Below are 27,708 nucleotides of genomic sequence, written 5' to 3' on the forward strand. Positions count from 1 at the left end.
TTGATTTTTAATATTTTATTAAAAAAATACAAAGGAAATGAACTCTTGAGGTCAATACAACTCGGAAAGAGAAAAAAATGGAATTTCAGAATAAAGGGAAAGTGCATCCTTCTTTAGGTTATCACATCCCCACACTTACAATACCCACAAAACTAAGACTTTCACTCCAAAACACAGGGGGAGCCTTGAATGGTGGCTCAGAAATGGCGATAGCAAGTACTGGAACTAACAAAAGGATTTTGGTTGTCCTTGATTATTCTGTCCTGGGATAAATAAAATCCACCCTAAGGACAGGCGAGGGCCTTATAGTAGGAAAAGGATGAACTGTACCAAACACAGCAGTAAAAACCACTTCTCAGCAGAAGGGTGCCCTTAAAAGAATGGGGCAGTAATCAGGTAGCTGAACTTTTTGGCTGCTGCCACCCCCACCCCACCCCAAATAAATAGTAATGAAGTATAATAGTGTAGTAGTATTTGATTCAACACAGAGAGATAGTGTCTCACCTACTCAAGGCAAACCATGCCACGGGTAGATGAGCCCTGGCAGGAAATAAGACGATTGTAAAATCACAGGTACTTCTAGTTTGTTCCCAGGCATACTGAACTCCCACGTTCATTCCATCTCTGCCCATCCCGACACTCGTTCACTCTTACTCTGTCAGTCTCTGGTGCCAAGACGCGCACCATTCTGGTTCAGAAAGTCCATGGGGAAATAAAAAGATCCTTCAGTATGACCACCCTCTCTTAAGTCTTCCAGGTTATACTTTAGTGGTGTTCTCAGTTCACTCACCTTCCATCAAATTCTTCTGATGTCCCTACTCTAAACCTGGTTCTGATATACCAACCCTGTCCCTGAAGGGAGTGGCAGGACTCTCTCCAAGCCCCCAAAGTGGGACAGGGGGCTCTCCCCTTTGTTATCCTCCAGAATGGAACTGCTGCCCCTAGCTACTGTAGACTAGGAAAGATCTTCCTGGAAAACAAGACTTGGATTTTACCCAGCTTCCTCAAGTTGGTATCCTTCCGATCATCTACGCTGGATACTGCCCACATTCCGTAGGTCACACTGATTCTTAAGTGTCTGCAATACACGAGGCACAACAGATACAGAGATTCTCCTGAGCACATGAGAGTGCTGTCTAGACCAGAAGAGGTGACCTGGCCTCTCAGATCCATTCAGTATGCACTGTCTTCCCTTGAGTGTCTGTTACCCACCCTCCTCAGGGACAACTACCAGCGTAAGGTGGAGTGTGTGTTAAATAAGTACAATCATCACTGCACTGGTGCTTGTAATTACCCTGTGCACACAGTGAGAAATAGATATTCTGGAAAGGATCCTTGACTCTCCCGTAAACTGTCCCTTGGACTGGTCACTAGCTCTGGATGGCGCTCCAACAATGGTCACTTCTCCCGAAGAACACAAACCCCAGCATCACAGCGCTGGGTTCCCATGGATGTCACTACTTCCCAGCTGTCGATGATAGGGTCATAGCACTCAATGCTACTCAGCAGGGAATTCCCATCATATCTGAATGGGGAAGAAGCAAAAGAAGAAAATGAACTTTCTAATCCTTTCCGTACAGTCCTACATTAAAGGCGGCCACTGGAGATGTCTCCCCCAACCCAAAGCCGGTCTTGATCCAAAAATTCAGATTGGATCATGTGGTCCTCGATCCCTGAGGACTCTGGTCTGGCTTCCAAATCCTTACCCTGCAATAGCATAAAGTCTCCCTCGAAGCACTGTGGCCCCGACATAACATCGCGGAGTGGTCATACTAGTGACAGTTGTCCAGGAATCGGTGCGAATGTTGTATGCTTCAACAGAAGAAAGGTGGGCTGTCCCATCAAATCCCCCCACCACATAAATATGGTCATTTAGCAGGGCTACACCTGCACCTGGGGGAAAAAAAAAGGTATAGCAAGTGAACACTACTAAGCTCAGGATCAGAATTCTAAAAACAAAACACGATCACTGAAAGCTAGCTGAATTCTACAGCAGCTGAGGGTGTGGACAAAGGCCAGACAGGCCCAGAATAATCTAGTTGTCTTTATTCTCACTATATGTAAAGACAAGCAAAGGAGAGAATGTGGAACCTCATTTACTCTAAGCGTAAGTGAAGAAAGAACTACAACTGATTTGCTGATACCGTATCTTTGGGCCACCACTGCATATACAAAGATTTGTCAGCACGGTCTATTGTCCTCTCCCTTAGGTATGACTGGGCTTACCAGAGCGCTTGGTGGCCATTGGTGTAACATTAGTCCAGTGTCCTGTGTGGGGATCATATTTCTCAACAGAATTTAAGATATTCAAGCCATCATATCCTCCTGAAAAACAAAGTACAGACCATTCAGAAATATTGGGAAATCCTCACGTCCATTCCCAATCTGTCTTTCTCTCAGTGTTTCAACTAATTCTTTCAGTTTTAGTTCTTAAGAGTTCCAATAATCCAAAGAGAAATATGAACAGTACCCGGTTTCCTGCTTCCACGAAAAAGAATCCCAGCTAACAGAAAAAATAGGATGACAGACTAGGATTTTAGTTGAAACAAGTCTATGAACTTCATCTTGATAAAAAGAGATCCCCACCCAAAGGTTGCCACCCATGTAGTTCCCGCCCATCTCTCCCTCCCAGATGGAATACCTAGGCAGTAGATCACTCCGCTGGCCACAACTAGCCCGGCACCCTCCCGGGCTGTCTGCATATCTCCCAACATGCTCCATTGGTCAATGTTTGGGTCATACCGCTCCATACTGGTATGACGCCTGCTTCCGTCAAAGCCTCCAGACACATAGATCATATCTGCTCAGAATGAATGAATCACAGACTATTAGAGGATGAGAGATTTCTAAGGACTCCTCTCTTTGCAAATTCCCCACAAGTCTTTCAAATGTTTGGGAGCAAAACCAAAGTGTTTTTCTTGGGTAAGCCAATTAAGTTTTATAGGTAAGGAAGACATCACGGTTAAGACACCTAAAAAGATGGGGGGGGGGGCCTACGTGCCTCGGCTGGGCGTCCTTCTTGATTTTGGCTCAGGTCATGATCTTGGGAGGATCCTGGGATCAGGCCCCATGTCAGGCTCCGTGCTCAGCAGGCAGTCTGCTGGAGATCCTCTCCCTCTGGCCCTCCCCACCCAATTCCCACTAGCACATGCTCACACTGTCTCTCAAATAATAAATCTTAAAAACAAAACAAAACAAAAAAACAAAAAACAAAAACATAGAGAGGTGCCTGGGTGGCTCAGTCGGTTAAATGTTTGACTTTGGCTCGGGTCATGATCTCATGGATCCCCGTCTTGGGACTGAGCCCTGAGCTCAGCAGGGAGTCTACTTTTCTCTCTGTCCCTCCCTCTGCTCATGCACTGTCTTTTTGTCTCTTGTCTCTCAAGTAAATAAATAAATCATAAAAAAAAGAAAAGACATGTAAAAAGAATGGGGTCAGATGGAATCCTCAAAAGCATTCAAAGACCAGCTGGAGTTTGCAAAAATATAACTAGCACCAATTCTCCACTGAGCACACTGGAACTTGATTTACCAACTCTGTCATCGGTGTTGAAATATCCATTAATACTTAAAAGCTTTGGTAACAATATTTCCAAAAGCAAAAAGAAATATTTAACCTTCCAGTATCCTCCACATTTCATGCTCCTGCCAGACAACAGGAATGGTATGAACCCTGATCTGGCCCAACAAAATGGAAATAGTGCCCTGCACACCAAGCATACCTCCTAGGGTTGTGGCTCCAGCAAGGCCTCGTCGGACGTTCATAGGGGCAACAGAATACCAGACCCCATCCTCATCTGCCGTATAGTCTAGACATTCCACTGAACTGAGGCGGGAACGGCCATCATAGCCACCAATTACATAGATCCGGTCATGTAGGGACACTGAGGCCACATAACGTCTCTTACGAGTGATGCTCTATGGATTCAGGAGAGAAGAGGTGCAAATCATTTCAGTCATGTAAGTCTTAGACCCTACCACCTTTTGCTGACCTTCCCGTTTTTATCTACATCCCTCTCCTTCTTCACTTGTCACCACGAACCCTTCCTGAGACAGTGGTTCACCCTCAAGTGGTCTCCAATTGCCTGCTGAATGAATACCCTCTTGCTTGTTGTGATGCTTTTAAAGATGTAACCCTTCTGGACAGGTGTCTCTTTCCAAGGCTTCCAAAAAGTTTAGTGTCTTTCCATTATCCAGTATCTGATTCCTTTCTATTCCACTGTCTATTCCAGGGCTAAAGAACTGGAATATATAGTATCTTTCTATAAAGTAGAAAAGTATCCCCAAACTGTTAATCAAAGGGCCTGGGGTCCTAAAAGTTAGTAGGATAGGTTAAAAGATTTCCATGTTTTCTGGGGGTGCCTGGGTGGCTCAGTCAATTGAGCATCTGATCTCAGCTCGGGCCATGATCTCAGGATTGTGGGACTGAGCCTCGTGTTGGGCTCCATGCTCAGTGAGAATTATGCTTCTCTCCTTCTACCTTTCCCTCTGCCCACCCCTACTGGATCCTTTTCTCAAATCAATCATTTAAAAAATAAAAAATAAATAAAAAGAGATGTTCATGTTTTCTCAAGATTATTATTGTTCATCCAGCACTAAAAAGAGACATATGAAGGGAGAAAGATACAAACTTTAGACTTCAAATGAACAGTAGGTCAATTTAAAATAACTTGGCACTGAGTGCAGTTTAACAGAGCAAGCTGGGAGTTACACAGATAGCTCAGGGAGGTGCCCAAATAGTGGTGGGCCAGGTAAGTTTAATGTGACACAGGGCCTTTGATATTTCTGAAGTCTGATCTTCTATTTAAAAGGTCAATAACGACTGATTGATTTAGAACCTACCATCTGCATGCATGACACTGTTATAAGGACCATCATGCTGTTACTAGGCTTTGCTATTTTTAGGGTTGGGTTACTTAAGATCTAGAGTCAGGGACTCAGGACATTTAAATTCTTTCCCCATGACTAGTTCCACCATTACTTACTGGCAAAAAGCTCCACTCCTGCGTCTTGGGGTCATATTTCTCTACCACGTCAATGGGAGACTGCTGGCTTCCGAAGCCCCCAACCACTAGAAGCACCTCATTGGCTCCTGAGGACAAAGGAGAAGATACATAGGTTACTTCACCGTCTGAGGGGAAACATAAGGAGAAATTGTTGTAGGATTTTATGTGGCCCAGAGAAGGAATCTAAAATAGGACAGTCATCATAAGGCTGCCTAACACGATATTTTATTTTTAATGAGGCTCTAGCTCTTGAGGACTTGGATCTCTGAAATTAAAATTTCAGGACAACATAAAACTCCAGAAGGCAAACTTGAACAACACATCATACCATTCCAACCTATCTAGAGGACTCTAGTTGATATAAGTGAGTTTCTCAGTGCAGGTAGGGGGCTAAAGGAGCTCCCTTATCTTCTCAGCCTGTAAAACTAAAAATGGGAGTTTTTTTTTTTTTTTTTAAGATTTTATTTATTTATTCATGAGACACACACAGAGAGGGGCAGAGACACAGGCAGAGGGAGAAGCAGGCTCCCTGTGGGGAGCCCGATGTGGGACTCAAGCCTGGGACTCTGGGATCATGCCCTGAGCTGAAGGCAGACACACAACCACTGAGCCACCCAGGCGTCCCCAAAATGGGAGTGTTTTGTAATGGGGAAAGAATATTCTAACCTTGTCTCAAGGAAGTTGGAAGTTATAGTTTAAGAAACCAAGTAATAGATTTTAAAAAATCTCTTTCCAAGAATTTTTCCAATTTAGCCAACTTTATGACCATGTTCCCTGCCAAGTCATCACAACTGCCAGGTAATCATAACAGCAGTCTTTTAAATAGAGTCTTTTTCTCTACTATTTTTCCAAAGTAGGTATTTTGATTACCTTTATATTTTCCCCTCTCCCATAAGGCCTTCTCATGATAAAATAATTCTCTTTTGCCCTTTTTCAAAGAGCAAAGTCTTTTGAGAAGATCTTCTGTACATGTGCTCTACTAGAGCTCATGGAGAGAATGGAGCATTTCGTACAATTCAATTACTAGGAGGGCTTTTTTTAAAAAAAATTATTTGTTTATTCATGATAGACACAGAGAGAGAGAGAGAGAGAGAGAGAGAGAGAGGCAGAGACACAGGCAGAGGGAGAAGCAGGCTCCCTGCGGGGAGCCCGACGTGGGACTCGATCCCGGGGCTCCAGGACCGTGACCTGGGCCAAAGGCAGGCGCCAAACCGCTGAGCCACCCAGGGATCCCCTCTAGGAGGGCATTTTGGAGACCAAGGAGATCTTAAAAGTGACTGAACTTGAAAGAGCAAATGGAGTACCTATAAACGGACAAAAACACAGATACATCCCTAATGAAGTAAATGGCCCTGACAATTATCATCAATGGCTACTATAATCATTAGGGAAAAGCAAAGAAACTACTTTATAGTAGAATCTTAGCTCAAATAGGAAGTACACCACCATCACCTATGTAGTATTTTTGATAAAAAATTAACCTGAATCTTAAAATTTACCAAGCCTCTAGTCTAATCACCAGTTTATACAGTTTATAGACAATACAGGGACAGAAGAACATACTAAATGACACTGCATGAATGCAATCAGCAAAATCCAGAATGTGGGAAATTCTACAAGTCAAACAGCCTGGTTTCTTCAACATATAAATTGCAAGGAAATACCAAAGTAGGAGGGAAAAACCCATGGATTAAAAGAGACTGAAGAGAGATAGGAACTCAATGCAACATGTGGACCTTCTCTGTCTGGATCATGATGACTGGGGCAACTTAAGTGTTCAAACAGAAACTGGGGAAATATGAACAAGTAATTGATATCTGATGAAAATATAGAACTGCTTGTGGGTTTCCTCTGAAGAGTGAGGCATTTTAGATATACTTTTAATAAATCTAAATAGCATTTTAGATATATTTTTATAAAGCAATATCTTTCAAAAATACATTTGAAAGCGTAATATATATGGATGGAATTACATCCTGAGATTTGCTTCAAAATAGGCCATGCATTGATAATTGTTGAAATGGGGTGATGGGTATGGGGAATCTGTTTTTCTGTTTCTGTATATATTTAAAATTTATCTTAATAACCCACAAATGAACCCTGAAGTTTAACCTCATTAAAGAGGGCATCTCTCTTGTGTACTTGCCAAATAAAGTAAATGAACCCTTTTCCAAGGTGAGCCAGTAAGTAGGTCTCAGCAGTCAGTTTCTTTTAGAAAAGTAAAGCATTTGAACAAAGGATCCTTTCATTTAAGCTTATTTGTGCATAAAATTCCTTCAACCTAGGAGAGGCCAGGACCACAAAGTATTTATTTCTTCCTTGGAAGCATCATTCTCTTATTCCCTTTCTTACGGCACCTCTTTTCTCCCTTTGACTTGAATAGAGAAGATACAAACAGTCCTTCTATCCACACACATTTCCCTTTATAGATAAATTAGGATGCCAGGGGGCACCTAGATGGTTCAGTTGGTTAAGTGTCCAACTCTTGATTTTGGCTCACGTCATGGTCTCAGGGTCCTGAGATGGAGCCCTCTGTCAGGCTCCATGATATGTGTGGAGCATGCTTAGGATTCTTTCTCTCCTGCCCCTCCTCACCACTAAAAAATAAAAAAATAAAACTCTCTAAAAAAAAAAAAAAAGTGGGGATCCCTGGGTGGCGCAGTGGTTTAGCGCCTGCCTTTGGCCCAGGGCGCGATCCTGGAGACCTGGGATCGAGTCCTACGTCGGGCTCCCGGTGCATGGAGCCTGCTTCTCCCTCTGCCTATGTCTCTGCCTCTCTCTGTGTGTGTGTGTGACTATCATAAATAAATAATAAAAAAAATTAAAAAGAAATAATAAAAAAAGTGATGCTAGTCAATGATATCTGTATGGCTAAGAGAATGAAAATACTCCACAGTTGAGAGGTATTTTCTATGTTTTGCACATTTAAAAAAATGTCCACTGTTTCCAGCTGTAATTCTTGCTGCTTTATGTAATTCCCAGAAATGAAAAATGACAACAGCAAAAAAAAAAAAAAAAAAAACCTAGAAAAAATCCACTCTTTCTTGATAATATGGTTTCACTCAGGCAGCTTATGAAGGATGGAGACATAGAAACAGATTAAGAAATATTTAGATTAGGTCACAAAACCCAGAGAAATAACAGCACTTGTTCTTAGTTCAAAGTTTCTCAGTAAACATTCTGGTCATATGTCTATAGTGCAACGTGGACAGAGGTGTCAGTGTGAATCTCCCAGGGATTTTATGGTTCTAAATGCCTGGGGCCCTAAACCATTGGTTCCTAAACTTCTTTGCCATGAAGGACTCTTTTCATTATTTTCCCTAGATCTTTTTTTTTTTTTTTTTTTAAGATTTTTATTTATTTATTCATGAAAGACATAGAAGGAGAGAGAGAGAGGCAGAGACACAGGCAGAGGGAGAAGCAGGCTCCATGTAGGGAGCACGATGTGGGACTTGATCCTGGGACTCCAGGATCACACCCTGGGCCGAAGGCAGGCGCTTAACTGTTGAGCCATCCAGGGGTCCCTAGATCTTGTGTTTTAAAAGACTATCTACTGGGCATCCCGGGTGGCTCAGCAGTTTAGCACTGCCTTCAGCCCAGGGCATGATCCTGGAGACCCGGGATCGCGTCCCGCGTCGGGATCCCTGCATGGAGCCTGCTTCTCCTTCTGCCTGTGTCTCTGCCCACCCCCCCCAAGAATAAATAAAATCTTAAAAAAAAAAGATTATCTACCAAGCTGCATCTAACTAACTTCCCCATTGCTGCTGGAGTTACGTGTAAATGCCAACAGAACTTTTGAGAAGTATGAGAGCACCAGTGATTTCACCATGAACATCATTTTAATCAATTCTGATGTCTTTTTTTAGTCTGTGTAGCTCTTTCTAGCACGAAAGCCATTTTATTTTAGAAAATATAAAACATAACTTGAAGATTAATGTAATTGTCATCCTTACTTACTATTACTCCCTGGTTAAAAAGATTTAGAAGTTATATTTCTTATGATTATAAAACATACATAAACTACATTCTCACTGCTAAAAGAATTTAGAAGATATAGACAAATATTATGAAAAATGTTTATCCATAATTCCACAATATGAAGACACACCAAAATGTAAGAGATTATTCCTTTTCAGGCTTGTTTCTAAATATTTATAAACATAAATGGGACCATATTAGTTATATCCTGTTTTTATTTTTATGATTTTATGTTTTTAAAGTAATCTCTACACCCACAACCAATGTGGGGTTTGAACTCACAACCCTGAGATGAAGAGTTGCATGCTTCACCAACCGAGCCAGCAAGTGCCCCACTTCCAGCTGTTTATATTTAGTTTTCCCAAGATATTAATAAAATCTTTTGATACATAATTGTACTATTCTTAGGCATTTCAGATGTTATTGTAATTTGAGATTATAAACAATCACATATAACCCTGTGATAAGTATGCTTGAATTTGAAATTCCAGTTCTTTTCTTTCTTTTTTTTTTTTTTTTTAAAGGTTTTATTTATTTATTCATGAGAGACCCAGAGAGGCAGAGACACAGCAGAGGGAGAAGCAGGCTTCCTCCGGGAACCTGATGTGGGACTCGATCCCGGGACCCCGGGGTCACTTCCTGAGCCGAAGGCAGATGCTCAACCCCTGAGCCCCCCAGGCATCCCAGTACACTCTTTAGTGTTTCTCTCATGTATTTTTGTTATGAGCTCTTTATGTATAAATGAGCTTGATTCTGCTGTCGATGTAACAAATCTACTTTCCTAATTTGTCTTATAATGTTGTGCGTGATTTTTATTTAGTCAAACTCACTGACCTTATCCTTTGTGAGTTCTTCTATGGTTCTGTGCCTCATTAAGTCTTCCTCTAACTTCTAAGTGTTTCAATGTCTTCAGACCCTAAGTTGGGGACTACTACTCAAACTAACATGAAAAGAGCTAGAGAAAGGACTGAGTAGAAGGAAACCTGTTTGGGATCCCTGGGTGGCTCAGCAGTTTGGCGTCGCCTTCAGCCCAGGGTGTGATCCTGGAGACCCGGGATCAAGTCCCACGTCAGGCTCCCTGCATGGGGCCTGCTTCTCCCTCTGCCTGTGCCCCTCTCTCTCTGTCGAATAAATAAATAAAATATTAAAAAAAAAAAAAAAAAAAGGAAACCTGTTTGTTCTTTGCCAATGAATGGGGTGGGGGAGGAGGGGGCAGGGGATGGGACTTGTTAAATTAGATTTTGTCTTTAGAATGAGGAGAGTATGTCTAAAACGCCTGACAAAAACAGTATGAAAAAGCACATTAGTAAAGCCAAGGCATCTTGACAGCACCCTTGTCATTATTTGGGGAGGGGAGATAGTAATGTGTGCAAGCTGTGGTATGCAGTCAGAGGACTATAGTAGATACGACTGCAGGACTGCTAACATCACAGGCTTCAGAGACGACATTTCCACATGTATTGCTCTTTAGCTCAGAAAAGGAGATTGTGACAAATTAGAAATGGCAATATCCACTGTATTCTCTGTGAGAGAGTTATGGGTAAGAAGTAAATAACTAAGACAAAATCCCCACCCATTATTTGGAATGCCATCTTTATGTAGCTGTAAATTTAATTTCTTTATGCTGTATGCAGAAGAGTCATTATCCTGGTAGCTGGTTTAGCAATTGCTATGAAGGGAGATGAGTAGAGAACATGATAGTAGGAACAATTTATTTCTAAGACACTGACAAGGAGATGCTAATAAAAGAATCTAGTTGAAAGGACACCTGGTGGCTCAGTGGTTCAGCATCTGCCTTCAGCTCAGGGAGTGACCCTGGGGTCCTGGGATCGAGTTCTGTATCGGGCTCCGCGCAGGGAGCCTGCTTCTCCTCCCTCTGCCCGTGTCTCTGCCTCTCTGTGTCTCAATAAAGAAAAATCTTTAAAAAAAAAAAAAAAGAATCTAGTTGGAGACAGCTTCAGAATTTGTTTTCTGGAACTTCAGAAAAATAACCTCATAACCCTAAGGGCATGTAGAATCACATTCGAATCTCTCAAGATCTTCTCTGTATTTCTAACATTTCCATACTGACATACACTGACATATGGTACTTATACAATTAAAACAAATCAGGGGATGAATCATCATTCTTTATTTTTTTTTTTTTAAGAGTTCATTTATTTATTCATGAGAATACACAGAGAGGAAAGAGAGAGAGAGGCAGAGGCACAGGCAGAGGGAGAAGCAGGCTCCATACAGGGAGCCCGACGTGGGACTCAATCCCAGGTCTCCAGGATGACGCCCTGGACTGAAGGTGGCGCTAAACCGCTGAGCCACCGGGGCTGCCCACGAATCATTCTACTTCAAACTATCAGTGAACAGCTTAATTATCAATTAACACCCTCATATACACGAGTCCACAGTTAGGTAAGAGAAAAAATAGACAATACCAAAAACAAAACACCACCCCATAGATCATTTATAACCTACAATAGTGGAATAGGGAGGATAGGAAACAGAAGCGAGGTAATATCTGAGTACTTACTACCCGTCAGCTTCAATGTCAGGCATTTAATCTCCACAAACATCCAGGGAAATAAGACATTAGTATCCTCATTTTCCAGGCAGAAGCACAGGCTCAGATAAATTGATACCTTACCCAAGGTCAAACAACCAGTCACTGGTGGAGCTGTGATTTGAACCTAAGTCTCTTTGCTAAGATAACAGCTAATGTATACAGCACTTGTCGGGTGCCAAGAACTAGCCCAAGCCTTTTACATAAATCACTTCATTTAACTCTTTATAACCACCTTTGAGGTAAAACTATGATCCCACTTTAGAGAGGAGGCAACTGAAGCACAGAGAGGTGAGATTTCCTGCCAAAGCTAATATACGTGCCAAGTAGTCAGCTGGGATCGGCACCCACACAGTCTGGCTCCAGAGTCCAGGCTCTGAACTCTTGTACGTCACTACCAACACCCCTGTACTTTATACTGTCCTGCTGCTTTTTCTTCCTCGTTTTATTCCAGAATGGCGAAATACAACTTGGCATTTGAAATAATTTCTAATTCACAGGACTCCAAAAATAGTGAAATAAAATTATAACTCATGCTGCATAATACTCGACAATTTAGAAAGTGCTTTTACACACTCTATTCCATTTAATCCTCCAGGTATGTCAAATACATAGGGAAGGTATCCTTAGTTTATAGGAGAGCTCAGAGTGGTGAAGTGACTTGTCCAAGAGGACGCCATTACTAAAAGATTAAAAACAGGTCCAAAACAGGTCTTTGTATTTCTTCCTGAATGTTCTTTTTAACTACATCATGCCACCTGGCAAGGGGGAGTTGAAAAATATCCCCTCCTTCTGCCAAGATGCCAGCTTACCTAGACGAGCCCTTGTTCTGGGTCCCTGCATCTGACTTCGCAGTTCAGGCCTCAGATGAAACTTCTTTGCTTCATCAACTAGATCCCTGCACTGCAGACTACAGCGGATGAAAGGCTGAAACACAGCAGATGGTAGAATGAGCCACAGGGGCCACATCTTGAATATGAATATAAATGGCACATATAAGAAATAACTTCTTGGTAGAGAAAACCAGTTTCTAAAGCTCTGTGGTTCCAGAAGGGCTGCTAGCAATTATGTAGTCTCCACAAATTAAACTAAAAAATTTTAATAGACAATATATCATTACATGGTTCAAAAATCAAATGACATAAAAAGAAATCCTGAGGAATATTCCCTATCCACCTCAGCACTAGGCATTAACTACTTTTATTTGTTTGTTTGTATATCCTTCCAGTGATTACACAAACTTAAGTGCGTAATAGTTAATAAAAATTTTAAGGGACAACCAAAAGGCTTCTGTTAATTCCTGGGATGATAAGAAATAGTAAATCTTATCTGAAATAATTTCCCCAAGGTTCATAGCACCGTCACAATGCCTCTGTCTCCACCTGACGGCGCTCTGTAATGGGCAGCTCTTCACATTCCTAGATTCACTCTGCATCCTTCTCCACTCTGCTTGCTGGTTTAGGAGATTGGCCTACATGAAGTAGGTCGTGTGGTCCCCAGGCCCTCTGGGTTCTGGCTGGGCTCAGCCAGTGAGGAGCTGTAGAGGAGCTCAGAGAGAGAAGGGGAGTGAGGCCGGGCTCCCTCAGGGCAGGACGAGTGGTCAATCTGGGATTTCAGTCCTGAGTCTGACTCGAGAGTCTGAGCTATGGATCACTATATAAAGAAATAGACATGATGGCTACAGGAGTTGCTAGAAAGAAATTACAAATATAAGAAGAGTTTGACACATGGCACTAACCAGCCTGCAATTTTTCTAATGTGACCTGGAAAACTATATATGTAGTTAAGTCCCCAAGAGGTCTGGGGCTGGGCCAGAAGGAATGCATTCACTGACCTGGGCTTCACCTGTATGTTAAACAGCAGTACTTGTTTGGTCTAGGTCAATCGGTGATATATATGGTAAACATTATGAAAACACAGCACACACCAAGAACTTGGGCTAGAGAAACACTTTTATTAAAAAAACACAGTATAAAAAAAAAAAAAAACACAGTATAACCCAAATTGATATTAAAATCCATTAAACTACTTTTGTGTTGGTTTCACGAGAGGTCAAAAACAGACTTGATAAAGCATCTTTTTTAGAGTAGTTTGGAACAACTTATGTTTGATGAAGGGGACGTTATCATCTGATGTTGCTTATGTAAAACACATAAGAATATATAAAACAAAAAGACAAGAAAACAGAAAATTAAACCATAGATTTCCATTTCCAGAAGGCTGACTTGCCAAGCAATTGTGGGGAGACGACCTCGCAACCACCGTCTCCGGCATTCCTAGATAGGCTAACTGGGAGGCCTGAGTACACAATACTAAGCTGCAAGAGATATTCAAGGTTTTGGATCCTATGTGTTTTGCAGGTCTTACCTCAGCATCTATCACATCCGTGATGTACCTGGGGGTCAGCAGGGGCATCCGGACATACTGTAGCAGGTCAGGCAAGGATTCTTCACGCTCCTTCTTGGCATGCTTCACCCAGTTGATGACTGCTTCAAAGACGGGCTCTTCCGAATCTACCTATAAATGTATAATTACACCTCATGGAACTCTGCTTTTCCAATTATCTCACAATCTCAGAAAGTAATGGTGCCTTATTGGTGCCTGTCTCCTTCCTGTTCCCTATTCCCTACCACCATCATTTCCTCTCTTCCAGATAGCTAAGCTCTTGGGAAACCATTCTTGTCTGACACAACTAAGACCAACAAAAGAGCTGCAGTTGAATGGGGTAAAGAATCTGAGACAGCGCCAAATAAACCATCAGTCACCAGTCGGCTTTGACTTCAGAGGTTTTTCCATTCCTAAATTTTTTTTTCTGGTCGTTTTTGAGACTTTACAGGGGGAGGAGGAATCTGTTGCCCTATTCAAAACTGGCTTTATTTTTTTTAAAGTATGTTTAGTGCTCAATGTGGGCCATGAACTCACGACCCTGAGACCAAGACCTGCACGCTCTACTGACTGAACCAGCCAGGCACCTCCAAAATCGGCTCTTGAAAACAACTTATGTTAAGTGTAGTCTAGTGACCTCCAGAATTGCTCCCCAACTCCTCCATCAAGCCTGTAAGGCAGGAACTTCTCACATCATTATGCTATAGCGCTGCAGTTTCCAAAGAATCGTCAGTTCGTATCTGAACAATTACCAGTTGGCAGGCGCTGGGCTTTGAGATGATATATGTAATTAATCACCGGGGGAGCGTATCTGTTTTGAGATACCTTTCAGAACATGACAGTGCCTAGATTAAGACATCACTCTGTGAACTTTTCCCAAGAACTAAAAATAGAGAAAATATTTCAGAATGTTCCTTCACTGGATTTACCAAACATCTACTAAGTGCCAGGCACAGTGCTGGAAGCTGGTTTTACATCGGTAACAAATTAGACATGAACTTTGCTTTTACATGGGGAGATAACAGTAAAATGAACAATCCCAATGTCATTAAATACCATGCAGGAAAAGTACAGGGGCTATGAGACAGACAACATGATGGGATCCCTGAGTGGCTCAGCAGTTTAGCACCTGCCTTGGGCTCAGGGCGTGACCCCGGGGTCCCAGGATCGAGTCCTGCATCAGGCTCCCTGCATAGAGCCTGCTTCTCCCTCTGCCTGTGTCTCTGCCTCTCTGTGTGTCTCATGAATAAATAATAAAATCTTAAAAAAAAAAAGAGAGACAGACAGACAACATGAGATTTCCTAATTTAGACTGATGGGTCAGAAAAGGCCTCCCTGCAGAAGAAACAGATTTCAATCTGATGGATGAGTAGCAGTGAGCCAGGAAGAGTAAGAGAGTACTCCAAGGCAAACAGAAGAACACAAGCAAAAACCCTAGCGCCGTACTGTCCAATACGACAGCCATTAGCCATGTATGGCTATTTATATTTACATTGATTACAATTAAATAAAAACTCAGCTTCTCAGTCCCATTAGTCACATTTCAAGTGCTCAACAGTCACATGTGGCTCGTGATTAGCAAACCAGACAGCACAACTATTGATCCTCTCCATCTTCGCATGTTTTACTGGATAGCACTGTCCTAGAGCAGAAACGACTGACCGTGTGAGAAATGACAGAAGGCTGGTGGGGCAGAGTGAATGAGGCAGAGAAGAATGGTAAAAGATTGAGCTGGAGAGGTGACCGAGGGCCAGCTCAGAGAGAGCATTAGAAGACTGGAGTTCGCTCTAACAGCAATGGGAAACCCACTAAGAGGTTTCACCCAAGCTTGTGATCTGAGCATACTGAGGTCTGTAAAGATTACCCTGACTACTGTGGGCAGAACAGTGTGGAAGGCCAAGGGCTGGGACATCAGTTAGAGCCTCCTCTGGCACATTAGGCAAAAGGTGGTGGGTGCTTAGACTATGGCAGTGGTGATAGAAATTTATGCACTGAATTTATGAGAGGTCAAACTGACCAGCCTACTGATGGATTAGATGCAGAGGAGTGTGCAGAAGGCTGTCCACAAAAAAAAAAAAAAAAAAAAAAAAAAAAAAAAAAAAAAAAAAAAAATTTTAATTTTTTTTTAAGTTTTTTTTTTTTTAATTTTTATTTATTTATGATAGTCACACAGAGAGAGATAGAGAGAGAGAAGCAGAGACATAGGCAGAGGGAGAAGCAGGCTCCATGCACTGGGAGCCCGACGTGGGATTCGATCCCGGGTCTCCAGGATCGCGCCCTGGGCCAAAGGCAGGCCCTAAACCGCTGTGCCACCCAGGGATCCCCCCCAAAAAATTTTTAAAGACAAGAATGACAAGCTAATAGTCATAAACAGCTACATGCTAGCTCTGACATATTCTAGGTTAAATTGGATATATCAACTTATAATGTTGTTTTTCAATCATGAACAGAGATCCTTGATCTTACTGAAGACAGAATAAACTAGAATTGCAGAGAAATAGCTAAATTAGGAGGAAAACACCCCTACATCAATGCCTCACTGCGAAGAAAAATTTCCTAATAATAGATTTCACAGAGAACTATTTTATGTATCAGGCACGGATACTTGTATTTAATGATCAGAATGGCCGTATGCACTAAGCATGACTATTATCTACAGAAAAGGAAACTGAAGATCAGTGGTTAGGTTAACACATGTCACACAGCCAAAATAAACCCCAGCCTGATTCTAAAGACCATGCTGTTTTCACTAGTACATTATACTGTTTCCCATTGGGTTAAGTACTATCGTTTTATACAATTAGAGGAAGTATTAGTTGGGAAGTAATATGTCTGGTTCCTCTTTCTGACTGGTACATGGAAAAAAAAGTGCCATTTGCTGTCTTTCCAGAAAACAAAAACATAAACAAAAAAACAGTCCTGACAGATGCTGAAAAAAGATTATATAAAAGAGTTCTCAAACTCTTTTCGCCTTAGTTTCTGAACAAAAATGTTAGTCTTTTGCTCTTCCTGCTCTCCATTTAATTTTATTCCAAAGTCTATATAGTTCTAAAATAAGTGATTGTTGTAACTGCTTGCTGATTTGGTCAATTAGAAAGTAACTAGGCAATCTGCTCATAGTTTCTCAGTCCAGAGCCAGACTGCCCGGATAGGAGGCCTAGCTCTACCACTCACTGGCTCTAGTATGGTGGGTACCTTTGAAGCCTCAGTTTCTGCCTCTGAAAAACAGAGACAGTTCTGAGAACTACATAAGATGTGATATTCCACGAATGGTACCCATTGAAAGGAAAGTCCAGGGTATAGGGATTTTTATCTGCTTTGGCCACAGTCAGATTGCTGGCACCTGGAACTGTTCTGGACACACAGTAAGTGCCCAGTAAAAATTAAATAAAGGAACCAACAGTAAATGTTTAGTAAGTTTATCTCTTTTGTTATTATGTGCAGTGAACTTCCAAGTCTTTAGTGCTCATTCTATTCACTATTATTTTCTAATGTATGGATAAATCAAGACGAATCAAGATATCCTAGCAAGTTATCAGTTTTCCAAGTCAGAAGAATGTGCCATTTGTCTATACGTGAAATTTCAGTGCATGGACACAATGTCCTGCCATAGCAAGAGTGAGAACAAAACTTTAGCAAATATTTGGCTCAGTAACATTTGTAACAGCAGTTTCTCTGGACTAATATGACACCATGTCAAATTGGAAAATGATTCCTCATTAGCTGGAAACAATGTCACCAGTGTGCCTTAACCAATTTTCCCTCAGAAAAGTCAGTAGGGGGACACCTGGGTGGCTCAGCGGTTGAGCCTCTGCCTTCCGCCCAGGGCGTGATCCTGGAGACCCGGGATCGAGTCCCGCATCAGGCTCCCTGCATGGAGCCTGCTTCCCTCTCTGCCTGTGTCCCTGCCTCTCTCTCTCTCTGGGTCTCTCATGAATAAATGGATCAAATCTTAAAAAAAAAAAAAAAAAAAAAGAAAGAAAAGAAAAGTCAGTGGGGGGGGGGGGGGGCGCCTGGGTGGCTCAGTGGTTGAGCATCTGCCTTTGGTTCAGGGTGCGACTTCAGGGTCTTGGGACTGAGTCCCATATCAGGCTCCCCACAGGGAGCTTGCTTCCCCCTCCACCTGGGTCTCTGCCTCTCTCATGGATAAATAAAATCTTAAAAAAAAAAAAAAAAAAAAAGTAGGGAAAGCAAAAAAAGAAAAAGTTGGCTAAAATTTGATAAAAAATATTAAGACTCTTTATTATATTACATGAGAATCCTAGTTTTAACAAAATAGGTTATCATTTGGTTTACGGAAGTATATTGTAGGATTTTTTTTAGCAAATTCCTTCTATAACACTTTGACTATTTATCAGACTTTGATTCTTTTCAATATATCTCTTGTTTCAACTGAAGTGCCACTAACTTCTGGGAATCCACTAATTCAAAGGAGAATGAGAGGAAAACCAATGAACTCTTGGCGTTCCTAGAGAATTGAATTTCTCCTGACTGGAGGAAACAAAACCTTACAGATGGACTTCTTTCCTATCACTTGGCTCTGCTAGGCATTTTCTAGGAGCTACTAACTAGAGAATCTGATCACTAGAGATTAATGCCTTGAGCTTCAAAGACCTCTATAGCTCTATAATGGACTTCTCACTCCAACTGTTAGCCAAACTACACACCTCTATGCAATAAAAACTCTGCTGAACTATTGGCACTATGACTTAGCGTCAGGACTGACAAAGATCTTTCTTGCTGGGGTACATCCCTGAACCCTTGCCCACCCACAGGTGGTTTCTATTCTGCTCGGTGAAACATGACTCCTTCCAGGCCTAGTTCACATGTCCCTTCTTCCCACCCCCTCATACCCTCATTAGGCACTTAGAAGCTGCTGCCTGCTTATGATTGCCAACCTATTTTCACTTCCTTTTTGCTCTAATTTTAACTTGGAAGGTTTAATTCTTCTTCTAATTTCTTCACTTTGAATAAGTTCATTATTCTCATTAGACTCTCTAAGTTTTGTCTTTTTATCTGTCTCTACCACTACACTGAATTACTGAAAACGAGAACTGCATTTTACTCACTTTTGGATCCATAGCATCTAGCACATAGAGTTTGAGATTATCTACTGCTGTATAGTATTCTCAAAGTTTGTAAAATGAGTGAATGGGTAATAGAGAAGTGTTCGACAGAACTCTACTTTCCTTCCAATATCTTATTCTACTCTCTTTAATAGTGACTCTTCACCACTGGGATCATATATTGAGGAAGGTGGCTAACTCCCTCCCATAAAAGTGCAAATAAATTTGGCATATACTTTCAGGGGCTCTGAGTGAATATTGATATATATCAATATTGATACTTTTTTTTTTAAAAGATTTTTTATTTTTTATTTATTCATAGAGACACACAGAGAGAGGCAGAGACACAGGCAGAGGGAGAAGCAGGCTCCATGCAGAGAGCCTGATGTGGGACTTGATCCCAGGTCTCCAGGATCACGCCCAGGGCTGCGGACGGCACTAAACCGTTGCACCACCGGGGCTGCCCGCCAATATTGATACTTCAGATGCCCTGCTATAGAAGCACAGTAATTCCACCTTGCTTTTTCTAAGTTCTGTAATGGCCCAGTCTTGAAGAAACCCTAATACCAAGCCAAATTTGTACCTGAATTTCATCACACTTGATTAGCTTTTCCACCTCTCCTTGACTCAGAAGAATGAATTCTTCATGCTGTACCACTTCAGGAAAATGCTTCTGGCTAAAAACCTCAGCAGCTTGCATCAGGTCAACACAATTGTGAGTTTCAGCAAAATCCCTGATACCCAGGCAATTAGAGGGGTCCAACTGACTTTCTAAGAACTCACAGCAGGCTTGCTTCACACCTAGGACAAACACAGACAATGAACACTTCAGGATACTTGACCAGGTGTGAACTGGTCTACATTCTTGGATCGAAACCCCTTCTCTTCATGGTAACAGAGGAATCCTGGTTCAATACTGAATGATCAGGTTAGAAATTTTACGCTTAAGGAATTCAAATGCAATTTCTGTCTCCTGCGCTGTGTGACCCTCAAGCAAGGCCTTTATAACTGTGTCTGATTCAGCTTTAAAATAAGTATAGTAAGACAAATTGTTTCTATGGACACTGGCACAATTAATCCAAAATGCCCACACAACTCTTGGGAATCAAGCTTTTATAAAACCAATCATAATTTGATATAATGTACCTAAGTTTACTCTATATGCAAACTTACTGAAAGACTCCTATGAAGGAAAAGTTAGAGATACTAACACCAATCTTTTATTTCTCTAATTGGAAAGTTCAAAGTACAAACCTAAGTTTTCAATTACGTATTAAAAAAAGAAAATTTTCAACCACGTGTTTAGAAAAACTGAAAATCGCAGAAATATTAGTGCAAGAAAGATGGACTGGGAACAGGAATGTCTAGCCCTGTAAAAACATTATGTACTTTCATTTTTATGTGTCCACTTAAATTTTCAATAGATAATTTACATGATTCAAAAATTAAAAGTACAAAAGGGTTTGCTGTGAATAATCTCCCCACCCTCCCTACCCACCTGGCCCTCTAGTTCCCTTTCATGAAGGCCGTGAATAGTATCAGTTTTCTGTGTTTCCTTGCAGAGTTCTTGTGTACATATACGTAAGAAATGTGGTTAGCATTCCCTCTTCTATTTTTTAAAAAATGGAAAAGATGTAAATGCTCTCTTCTAAAGAGCCAAATATTCGTATGTGGAGACGTTCTTTTATATTACGACTGAAATCTGATCTTCTGTGCCACAGGCAGTAAACGTGAGCACCCACAGTCTGTCTCCATAACGTCCATAATTAAGTTCATATCGTTATTTTTAAACATCTCCAAGACTGTCTTGGCAGGTCAGCAATGTTAGCATCCGTACCTTTCAGCTGGAGCAGACAGGCTGCAGGGAGCAGTTCTTGTACATTCTCCACCGTCACATGTACTGTTTCAGTGTACACGAAGTCCAACAGAATTTCCATGGTAGAAGCAGTTAAACCTTGAATATCAACATAAGGTTTCCCCTTCTCTGAAAGCTGAAAATTCAAAGGGTGTGAAATAATGGTGGTTATGATCCCACAAAAGAAAGGCCGAATCTCATATCTAAGAGCTTGAAGGGACATTAATTGAATACACAGCTTTAATAAGTTATGGTCTAATTTGTTGGATTTGTAGAAAGCAAGTATGCCATGTATCTGGTAGCTTTTCAAACTGGGGGCAGCTGTATGCAACCCAAGAGCACACAACGAGGTGACACTGTGGAATATCAATTTTGCCAGTGAATAATTTAAAATGCTGCCTTCATAATAAAACAAGCCTAGAGCTTTCACAGAATAGAATGCAAAAGTTCCACGAAAATACTATCAGTGTCCAGGAGCTTTTAAGATAAAACACAAAATTTCAATAAAGTTTCATGCTTGTAGAGGACCCTGTGGCTTACAGCTCCAGACTCTCTAAAACTACTCAGTATTGTTCTATTTGTCTTTAGACTACATTTGGTAATGACAGAAGATGCAGCTCATCTTAAGGGGCCCTTCTACTGTGACACTGTCTGAATATAAGGAACTTGTTTGATACTTTCTCAAAATATTGGATTGACTCTATTGACTCTATTGTTAGTGGCATGTTTAGTCTAGAATATACTCTTGGAGTTATGAATATCGAAGATGCCAGATAATCATAGAAAATTGTTTGAATAAGGGTGGAAATCTTCAGTTTTATAGGACAGGAAGCTATCTGAAAATCGATAACCTTATGAAAATTTTATTACATATTAACCTTAATTAGAAATTCAAATTACAAAACTCCAGTGTACTTTAATTCTGAACTAAATGTCTTTATCATCTTTGATTCCTCCATCAACCCAAAATAATAATCAAAAAGTGTTCTCTACCAAAGCCATTAACAAAATCAATCCCTGACATTAAAAATGTCACTAGTATATTATTTTGGAAAAACTAAAATTTTATTAGCATTGCACATAATAAAAAATATTTACAAACAAAAATATGTAAGTACATTTATTCCAGAAATTTCTTATTCAATAAACCATTCTCAAATAACTTAAATATGAAAATATTTCACTATTAATTCAGAGCAATTTATAGTATTTTACATTTACATCTGCTTTATAATTTTTCTGAGAGTTATTTACTATCTTATTTACTTATTTACTATCATTTCACCCAATTCTCATGGCAACCTGATAAGGACTTAGAGTTCTGATATTATTCACACTTAAGACATAAAGGACCTAAGGTTCAAAGAAGTTACGTGACTTAAGCAAGCTCTCTTAACTAGTAAGAGACAGATAAAACTCAGAGGTCCCTCTTGCTTCACTCAAATGATCTTTCAGTTGGACCACATTTGAGGAGCATTTCAGGACTAGGGGGGGACAATGAAACCATCTAGTTCAACTACTTTATTTTAAAGATCAACCCAGTGAAGTTAAATGGTTGCCAGGATTCACAGAGTTCAGCTAAGAGAATTGAGCCTAAGACCCAGGTCTCTGAACCCTCTCCTTTAAATCAACTGCTCCTAAAAATAAAAGACAAAACCATCTGGTATTTTCTTGCCTAATACCAGTTTTTAAAGAAAGACTATAAAATAATCACTGATGAGAAAAAGGAATTCTTTTATAGAACTCCAGATTTCAACGTGCAGAGAGAGTAAAGACAGACTAATTTTCCTCAAGCTGACAAAGAACAGTATGCACAACATATAATTAGTAGTCAGCAGTCCTGATCCATTAGTACTTCATGCTCAGCAGCTGCTGAGAGAACCTTCCTTACCCAGTTAAATGCCAAGTCCTTCTGATGCTCTTGGGCAGATATTCCTTCTGGAGCACAATATGGGACAGGGATGTGTGATGATGTATTACACAAGAGCATTTTAAAATTAGCCTGAATTAGCTGGAATATCTGTCAGGTTTCCATGTTTTTTCTACTAGCCATGTGACCGAGCATTGGCTCAGAGCATCATAAACTATTTTTTCTTTGAAATTATAGAATATAAAAATCCACATATCAGAGGCTGAGGAAGCAAAGAAGTCAACATTTCTATAAGGCAAGTAAGATTTGTATGAAGCAATATGGCATATATTCGAGCTTTTCAAATATGGCATATATTGTTTGGGTTTAGAGTCAGAAAATTTAGGAATAAACCCCATCTCTACCATTTATAAGCCATGTGACCTTAGGCAAGTCATTTAATATCTGAGACCTTGTTTCTTCTTTTGTAAAATGAAATGGTAACATCTAATCCTAGCATGAAAGAAATACAGCAGTCACTTAACACAGTACCTGGTCCATAAAAAGAAGTTATTGTCATTTTTATGTTACCACCTCTCCTATTCAGATCCAACAGCAACATCTTCACTAAGGAGATGAGATTAACTAAAGAAAACACTGGTGGTTAACAAGATTTGTAACAAGATTTGTAAAAAGGCTCCTGGGTGGCTCAGTCAGTTAAGCCTTGGACTCTTCTTGATTTCAGATCAGGTCAAGATCTCAGGGTTGAGAGACTGAGCCTTGTGTCAGGCTCCCTGCTGGGCATGGAGCCTGCTTAAAATTCTCTCTCTCCTTCCCTCTGTCCCCTCCCCACCCACCCTTCCTAACCACCCCCCACTTTTGTGCGCTCTCTTAAAAATTTTTTTTAAATTACATTAACGTAATGTGATATTTTAGGCATATATATAAGTATATGTACATGATATAATACACACTGGTATATTCTCACTCAAGCTTAAAAAAATTCAAGACAAGGGACCCTTGTTGGTTAAGCATCCAACTCCTGACTCTTGATTTGGGCTCAGGTTATGACCTCAGGGTCCTGAGATCGAGCCCTGTGACGGGCTCCATGCTCAGCAGTCTGTTTCCCTTCTTCCTCTGCCTCTGTCTCTCCCTCTGCTCTTGTGTGGTCTCTCTCTCTAAAATAAATCTTTAACAAAAATTCAAGATAATTGACTTAAAATTTAAAAATCAGACTTGAGATTTTGAAAAAATAGAAAAGTGCAGTGTTCTCTGCTGTTTGGCTTTCTAACAGTACTTCACAATATATTCAACAGCCTCACTCTACAGTGCTCTGCCAATTACTAAACCAATCTTTTTTTAAAAAGATGTATTTATTTATTTGTGGAGCAGGGCAGAGGGAGAGAATCTTCAGACTCCGTGGTGAGTAGGGAGCTGAAGGGGAGCCAGAGGGGAGGAGGGGCTCAATCCCAGGATCCTGAGATCACAACCTGAGCCGGAACCAAGAGCTGGATGCTTAACTGACTGAGCCACTCGGGAGCCCCTAAAGCCTTTCAAGACTTCATTTATTTATTTGAGACACACACACGGAGGGAGGGAGCACGAATACTCGGGTGCTGGGGGGAGGAGAGGGCAGCAGAGACCCCGTGGAGGAGGAGCCCAGAATCAAGACCTGAGCAGAAGGCAGACACCTAACCCACAGAGTCACCACCCAGACACCCCACAGTCTTTAATACCTATAAGCACAACCTTTTATCTTGTCAACCTTTTCTTTATTCCCTTTAACTGCTTATACTCCATAGTCAGCATCTTTTTCCAAGTTGTACTTCACACGCCTACACAGTCATGAAGTCATTAAGTCCTCCTCCCATCTGAAATCTACATGGGTAGAACAAATGTTGATTTTCTTCATCTACTGTTCGGTGGAGTTGGATGAGGACTGCATCTTCTCTCCTCCCCTTCCCTTTATCCCCCTAGTATTCACTTAAAAATATTTGATTTTAGAAGGAGAAAAAAAAAACAGCAAAACAATTTTTAGAAATAAGTAAAATCTAGTAGCTGACGTTTGTGTTTTACCACATGCCAGACGCTGTTCTAAATACTTCAGATGTGGTTTTCTCAAAGAACTGTCACAATAACCGTGTGTAATCGCATACTGCTATCACTCTTGACTTAGAGATGGGGAAAATAAGACACAGTCAAAAGGCAGATTTGGACCAGACTCCGCCCACTAACCCACCATATACCATAGGAATTCACTACTACATCAAATTTCTACTATTTCATTCAGTGAAATGAGACAACTACAAGGTTACAAGTGTGAGTTCCATTTGCGAGCTGGTAACTTACCACTTACCTCACTAGTGAACATGGCGCAGAAGTAATCACTACAGGCAGCTAGCACAATTCGATGTGCGGGGAAGTCTTTCTGCTCTACTCTCAAAGTCACATCGCAGAGGGTATTGCTCTTCCGGAGAGAGTTCATTGAATTGAGGATGGATTTAGCATGAGTATTTGTCATTATGTCTTTGGGGGCCATAATGCCTCCCATCAAGCAATATGGAGAAAGAATGAAAGGGGTCCTTGGATTCTGCAAGTACAAGAGGAAAAAACCCAGAGCTCGCTTGAAGGACTAGGAGAACTAAACATATTCCACACAATTAAGCTACACAATTAAGGACGCTTCCTCAGACCCAAATGCAAGTAGAGGGTACGCCTATTACTGGTCTTCTCGCAACAATCCAGCCACTAACTATCCCAAGTAAACACAACCTCTTCCTCTGAATTCTAATATGGAGCGCCCCTAACACTTGACATTTATTACGATCAACACTCAACTATTGTAAATAGAAACCACACATATCTTGCATAGCTTCACAATGCTGTCATGTCAAATGATAAAATGAAAACATAAAACTTGGGCAGCCCGGGTGGCTCAGTGGTTTAGCGCCAACTTCAGCTCAGGGCCTGATCCTGGAGACCTGGGATCGAGTCCCACTCGGGCTCCTGCATGCCTGCTTCTCCCTCTGCTTGTGTCTCTTTGCTCCCCCCTCTCTCTGTGTCTTTCATGAATAAATAAAATATTTTTAAAAACCCCAAAATTTCCTAAAGGTGTGATTATCACTATTATTTAATATCCTTGAGTAGATTAAGTAGACAAGTATTTAGAAAATAGCCTTGTTTTATATATTTTTTCCTACCACAGGAGTTATTACTTAGAAATCAAATGCAAGAAAAGAAAAATTGTTTGACTTAGAGCGATAAAGGCCAGAGTCAGTGAAAGTGTACTTTTTTTCGAAAGAAATATGCAAAATTATAACTTCCAAATATACCTGGATTTCTTCTTAAAATGATACGCTGAATAATGGAGACACTGCAAGCTTACCTATGGACTTTCACGTGATTAAGTTCTCGAAGCTTTTCTGCGGAAGGGCCTTCCCCCAATATGTTACTAGTAAACGTGCGGTAGGAATTCTCCTATACTGAAACTAAGAGCCTAACTACTAGGACAGAAACTTATTAAAACTCCATTACTAATTTTACTGCCATACCCAGTCGCTTGCAAAGTTCACTTGTATGCATCAATTAAATAAACTCAGTAACATATATTAAAAAAAAAACACCAATGTACTTTTTACTTTGTTGACAGGCTTTTAGTGACACTTTTTTTTTTTTGTTTCAAGGAACAATTTCTGGGGGAATAAAATGGGATGGTTATTAAGAGAGTCTCATCTGGAATCTAAAACTTTCTGAAATAATCCAAGAAAAAAAAAATCAGAGTATGATCTTCACGGGTCCACGACTCGCACCCATCATTTCGGAGTAGCACACACAAGGTCCTGAGTGCTCCCCTCCCCTAACCCTATGTCAGCACAGCATCCCACGAGCGCCCTGCATGGCCTCCCCGACAGCCTGCAACATCCATGTCGCAGGGTAAGAGCTGATCCACCGAAGCCTGTGGCAGTTTCCGAAGAGACTGTCCTGGAGCCTACTTACTCGTGGCCCCGGAGATGGGACAGGAGCCTGCACGGACGCCCGATTGCGGGAAAGCTCACCTGGGCAGGCTCGTGGGCAGGCACCAGGGCAGGCTCCTGGGCAGGCTCCTGGGGAGGCTCCTGGGCAGGCACCAGGGCAGGCTCCTGGGGAGGCACCTGGGCAGGCTCCTGGGCAGGAACCAGGGCAGGCACCTGGGCACGCACCTGGTCAGGCACCAGGGCACGCACCTGGGCAGGCTCCTGGGCTCGGCCGGGCCCGGGGTCCACGGCTTGGGCGTCCCACCGCGGTCACCGGGGCGCAGGGCAGGCTTCCTGCTGCGGTTCCCGCCCCTCGCGCCCCGGCCTCGCCGGTCACCCTCACCCTAACATCCGGCAGGGGCTCCACGGAAGGTCCGGGGGAGGCGCCCAGGCGGAGAAGGGGAGGAACCCGGCCGCAGGCCTCCCTCCGCCGCCGGCGCCCGCGCGTCCCACCCCGGGGGAGAGGACGGCCGGGCGGGGGGGTGGGGCACAGCCGCGCCGACTCACCTCGGCTCCAGCCACGCGGGCTCGCCGGGCCCGTCCCCCGCCCGCGGGGACCCCGAGGGGCGCGGGGCCAGCAGGCGGCTCAGGAGGAGCCCAGGCGCCGCCGCCGCCCCCACCCGCAGGCTCCGGAGCCGTCACCGTGGTCGCCCGGGCTCGGCGCTCCGCGGCCGCGCGGCGTGATGACGCAATGCAGCGCGAGGCCCCGCCCCGGCCGCGTCACGTGAGCAGACGGCGCCACGTGACCTCCGGGCGCCCGGGGGCGGGGCCGCGGGAGCATCCCGCTGCGGAGGCGCAGGTTGCTGCAGGGACTGTTACCTGCCCGGTGTCCCGGAGCCCTCGCACCTCGAGGAAACCCGCGGGCGCCTCCAGGTGCTTCACCACAGCGGCCTTGCCCCGTGGGCCACGGCAGCGGCGAGAATCCCGAGCCCTGCGACCCACGGACCTCGGCGTTCTCAGCATCACAGTGGGCCTGTCATCCCCTTGAGGTGGTTCTCCGCC

The 27,708-nt window shown here is 42.3% G+C and overlaps 1 protein-coding gene across 2 annotated transcripts; it reads right to left on the minus strand.

The window, feature by feature from the left end:
- On the minus strand, positions 1-27,372 carry KLHL12 (kelch like family member 12). 2 transcript variants are annotated; one of them, XM_077902530.1, is made up of 12 exons: positions 27,214-27,372; positions 25,050-25,283; positions 20,827-20,980; positions 19,573-19,790; positions 13,906-14,055; positions 12,351-12,465; positions 4,986-5,092; positions 3,723-3,918; positions 2,642-2,800; positions 2,227-2,325; positions 1,707-1,893; positions 1-1,525 (listed from the first exon to the last, which is right to left on the minus strand). In XM_077902530.1, the coding sequence occupies exons 2-12, from the start codon at positions 25,242-25,244 to the stop codon at positions 1,399-1,401; spliced, it is 1,707 nt and encodes a 568-aa protein (XP_077758656.1). In that variant the 5' UTR covers positions 25,245-25,283; positions 27,214-27,372; the 3' UTR covers positions 1-1,398. The 2 variants fall into 2 exon arrangements, with proteins under 2 accessions (XP_077758656.1, XP_077758655.1); XM_077902529.1 differs by lacking the exon at positions 27,214-27,372 and adding an exon at positions 26,749-26,829.
- Between the last annotated feature and the right edge of the window lie 336 nt (positions 27,373-27,708).

Source organism: Canis aureus, chromosome 6, assembly GCF_053574225.1.
Source record: "Canis aureus isolate CA01 chromosome 6, VMU_Caureus_v.1.0, whole genome shotgun sequence".
NCBI classification, from domain to species: domain Eukaryota; kingdom Metazoa; phylum Chordata; class Mammalia; order Carnivora; family Canidae; genus Canis; species Canis aureus.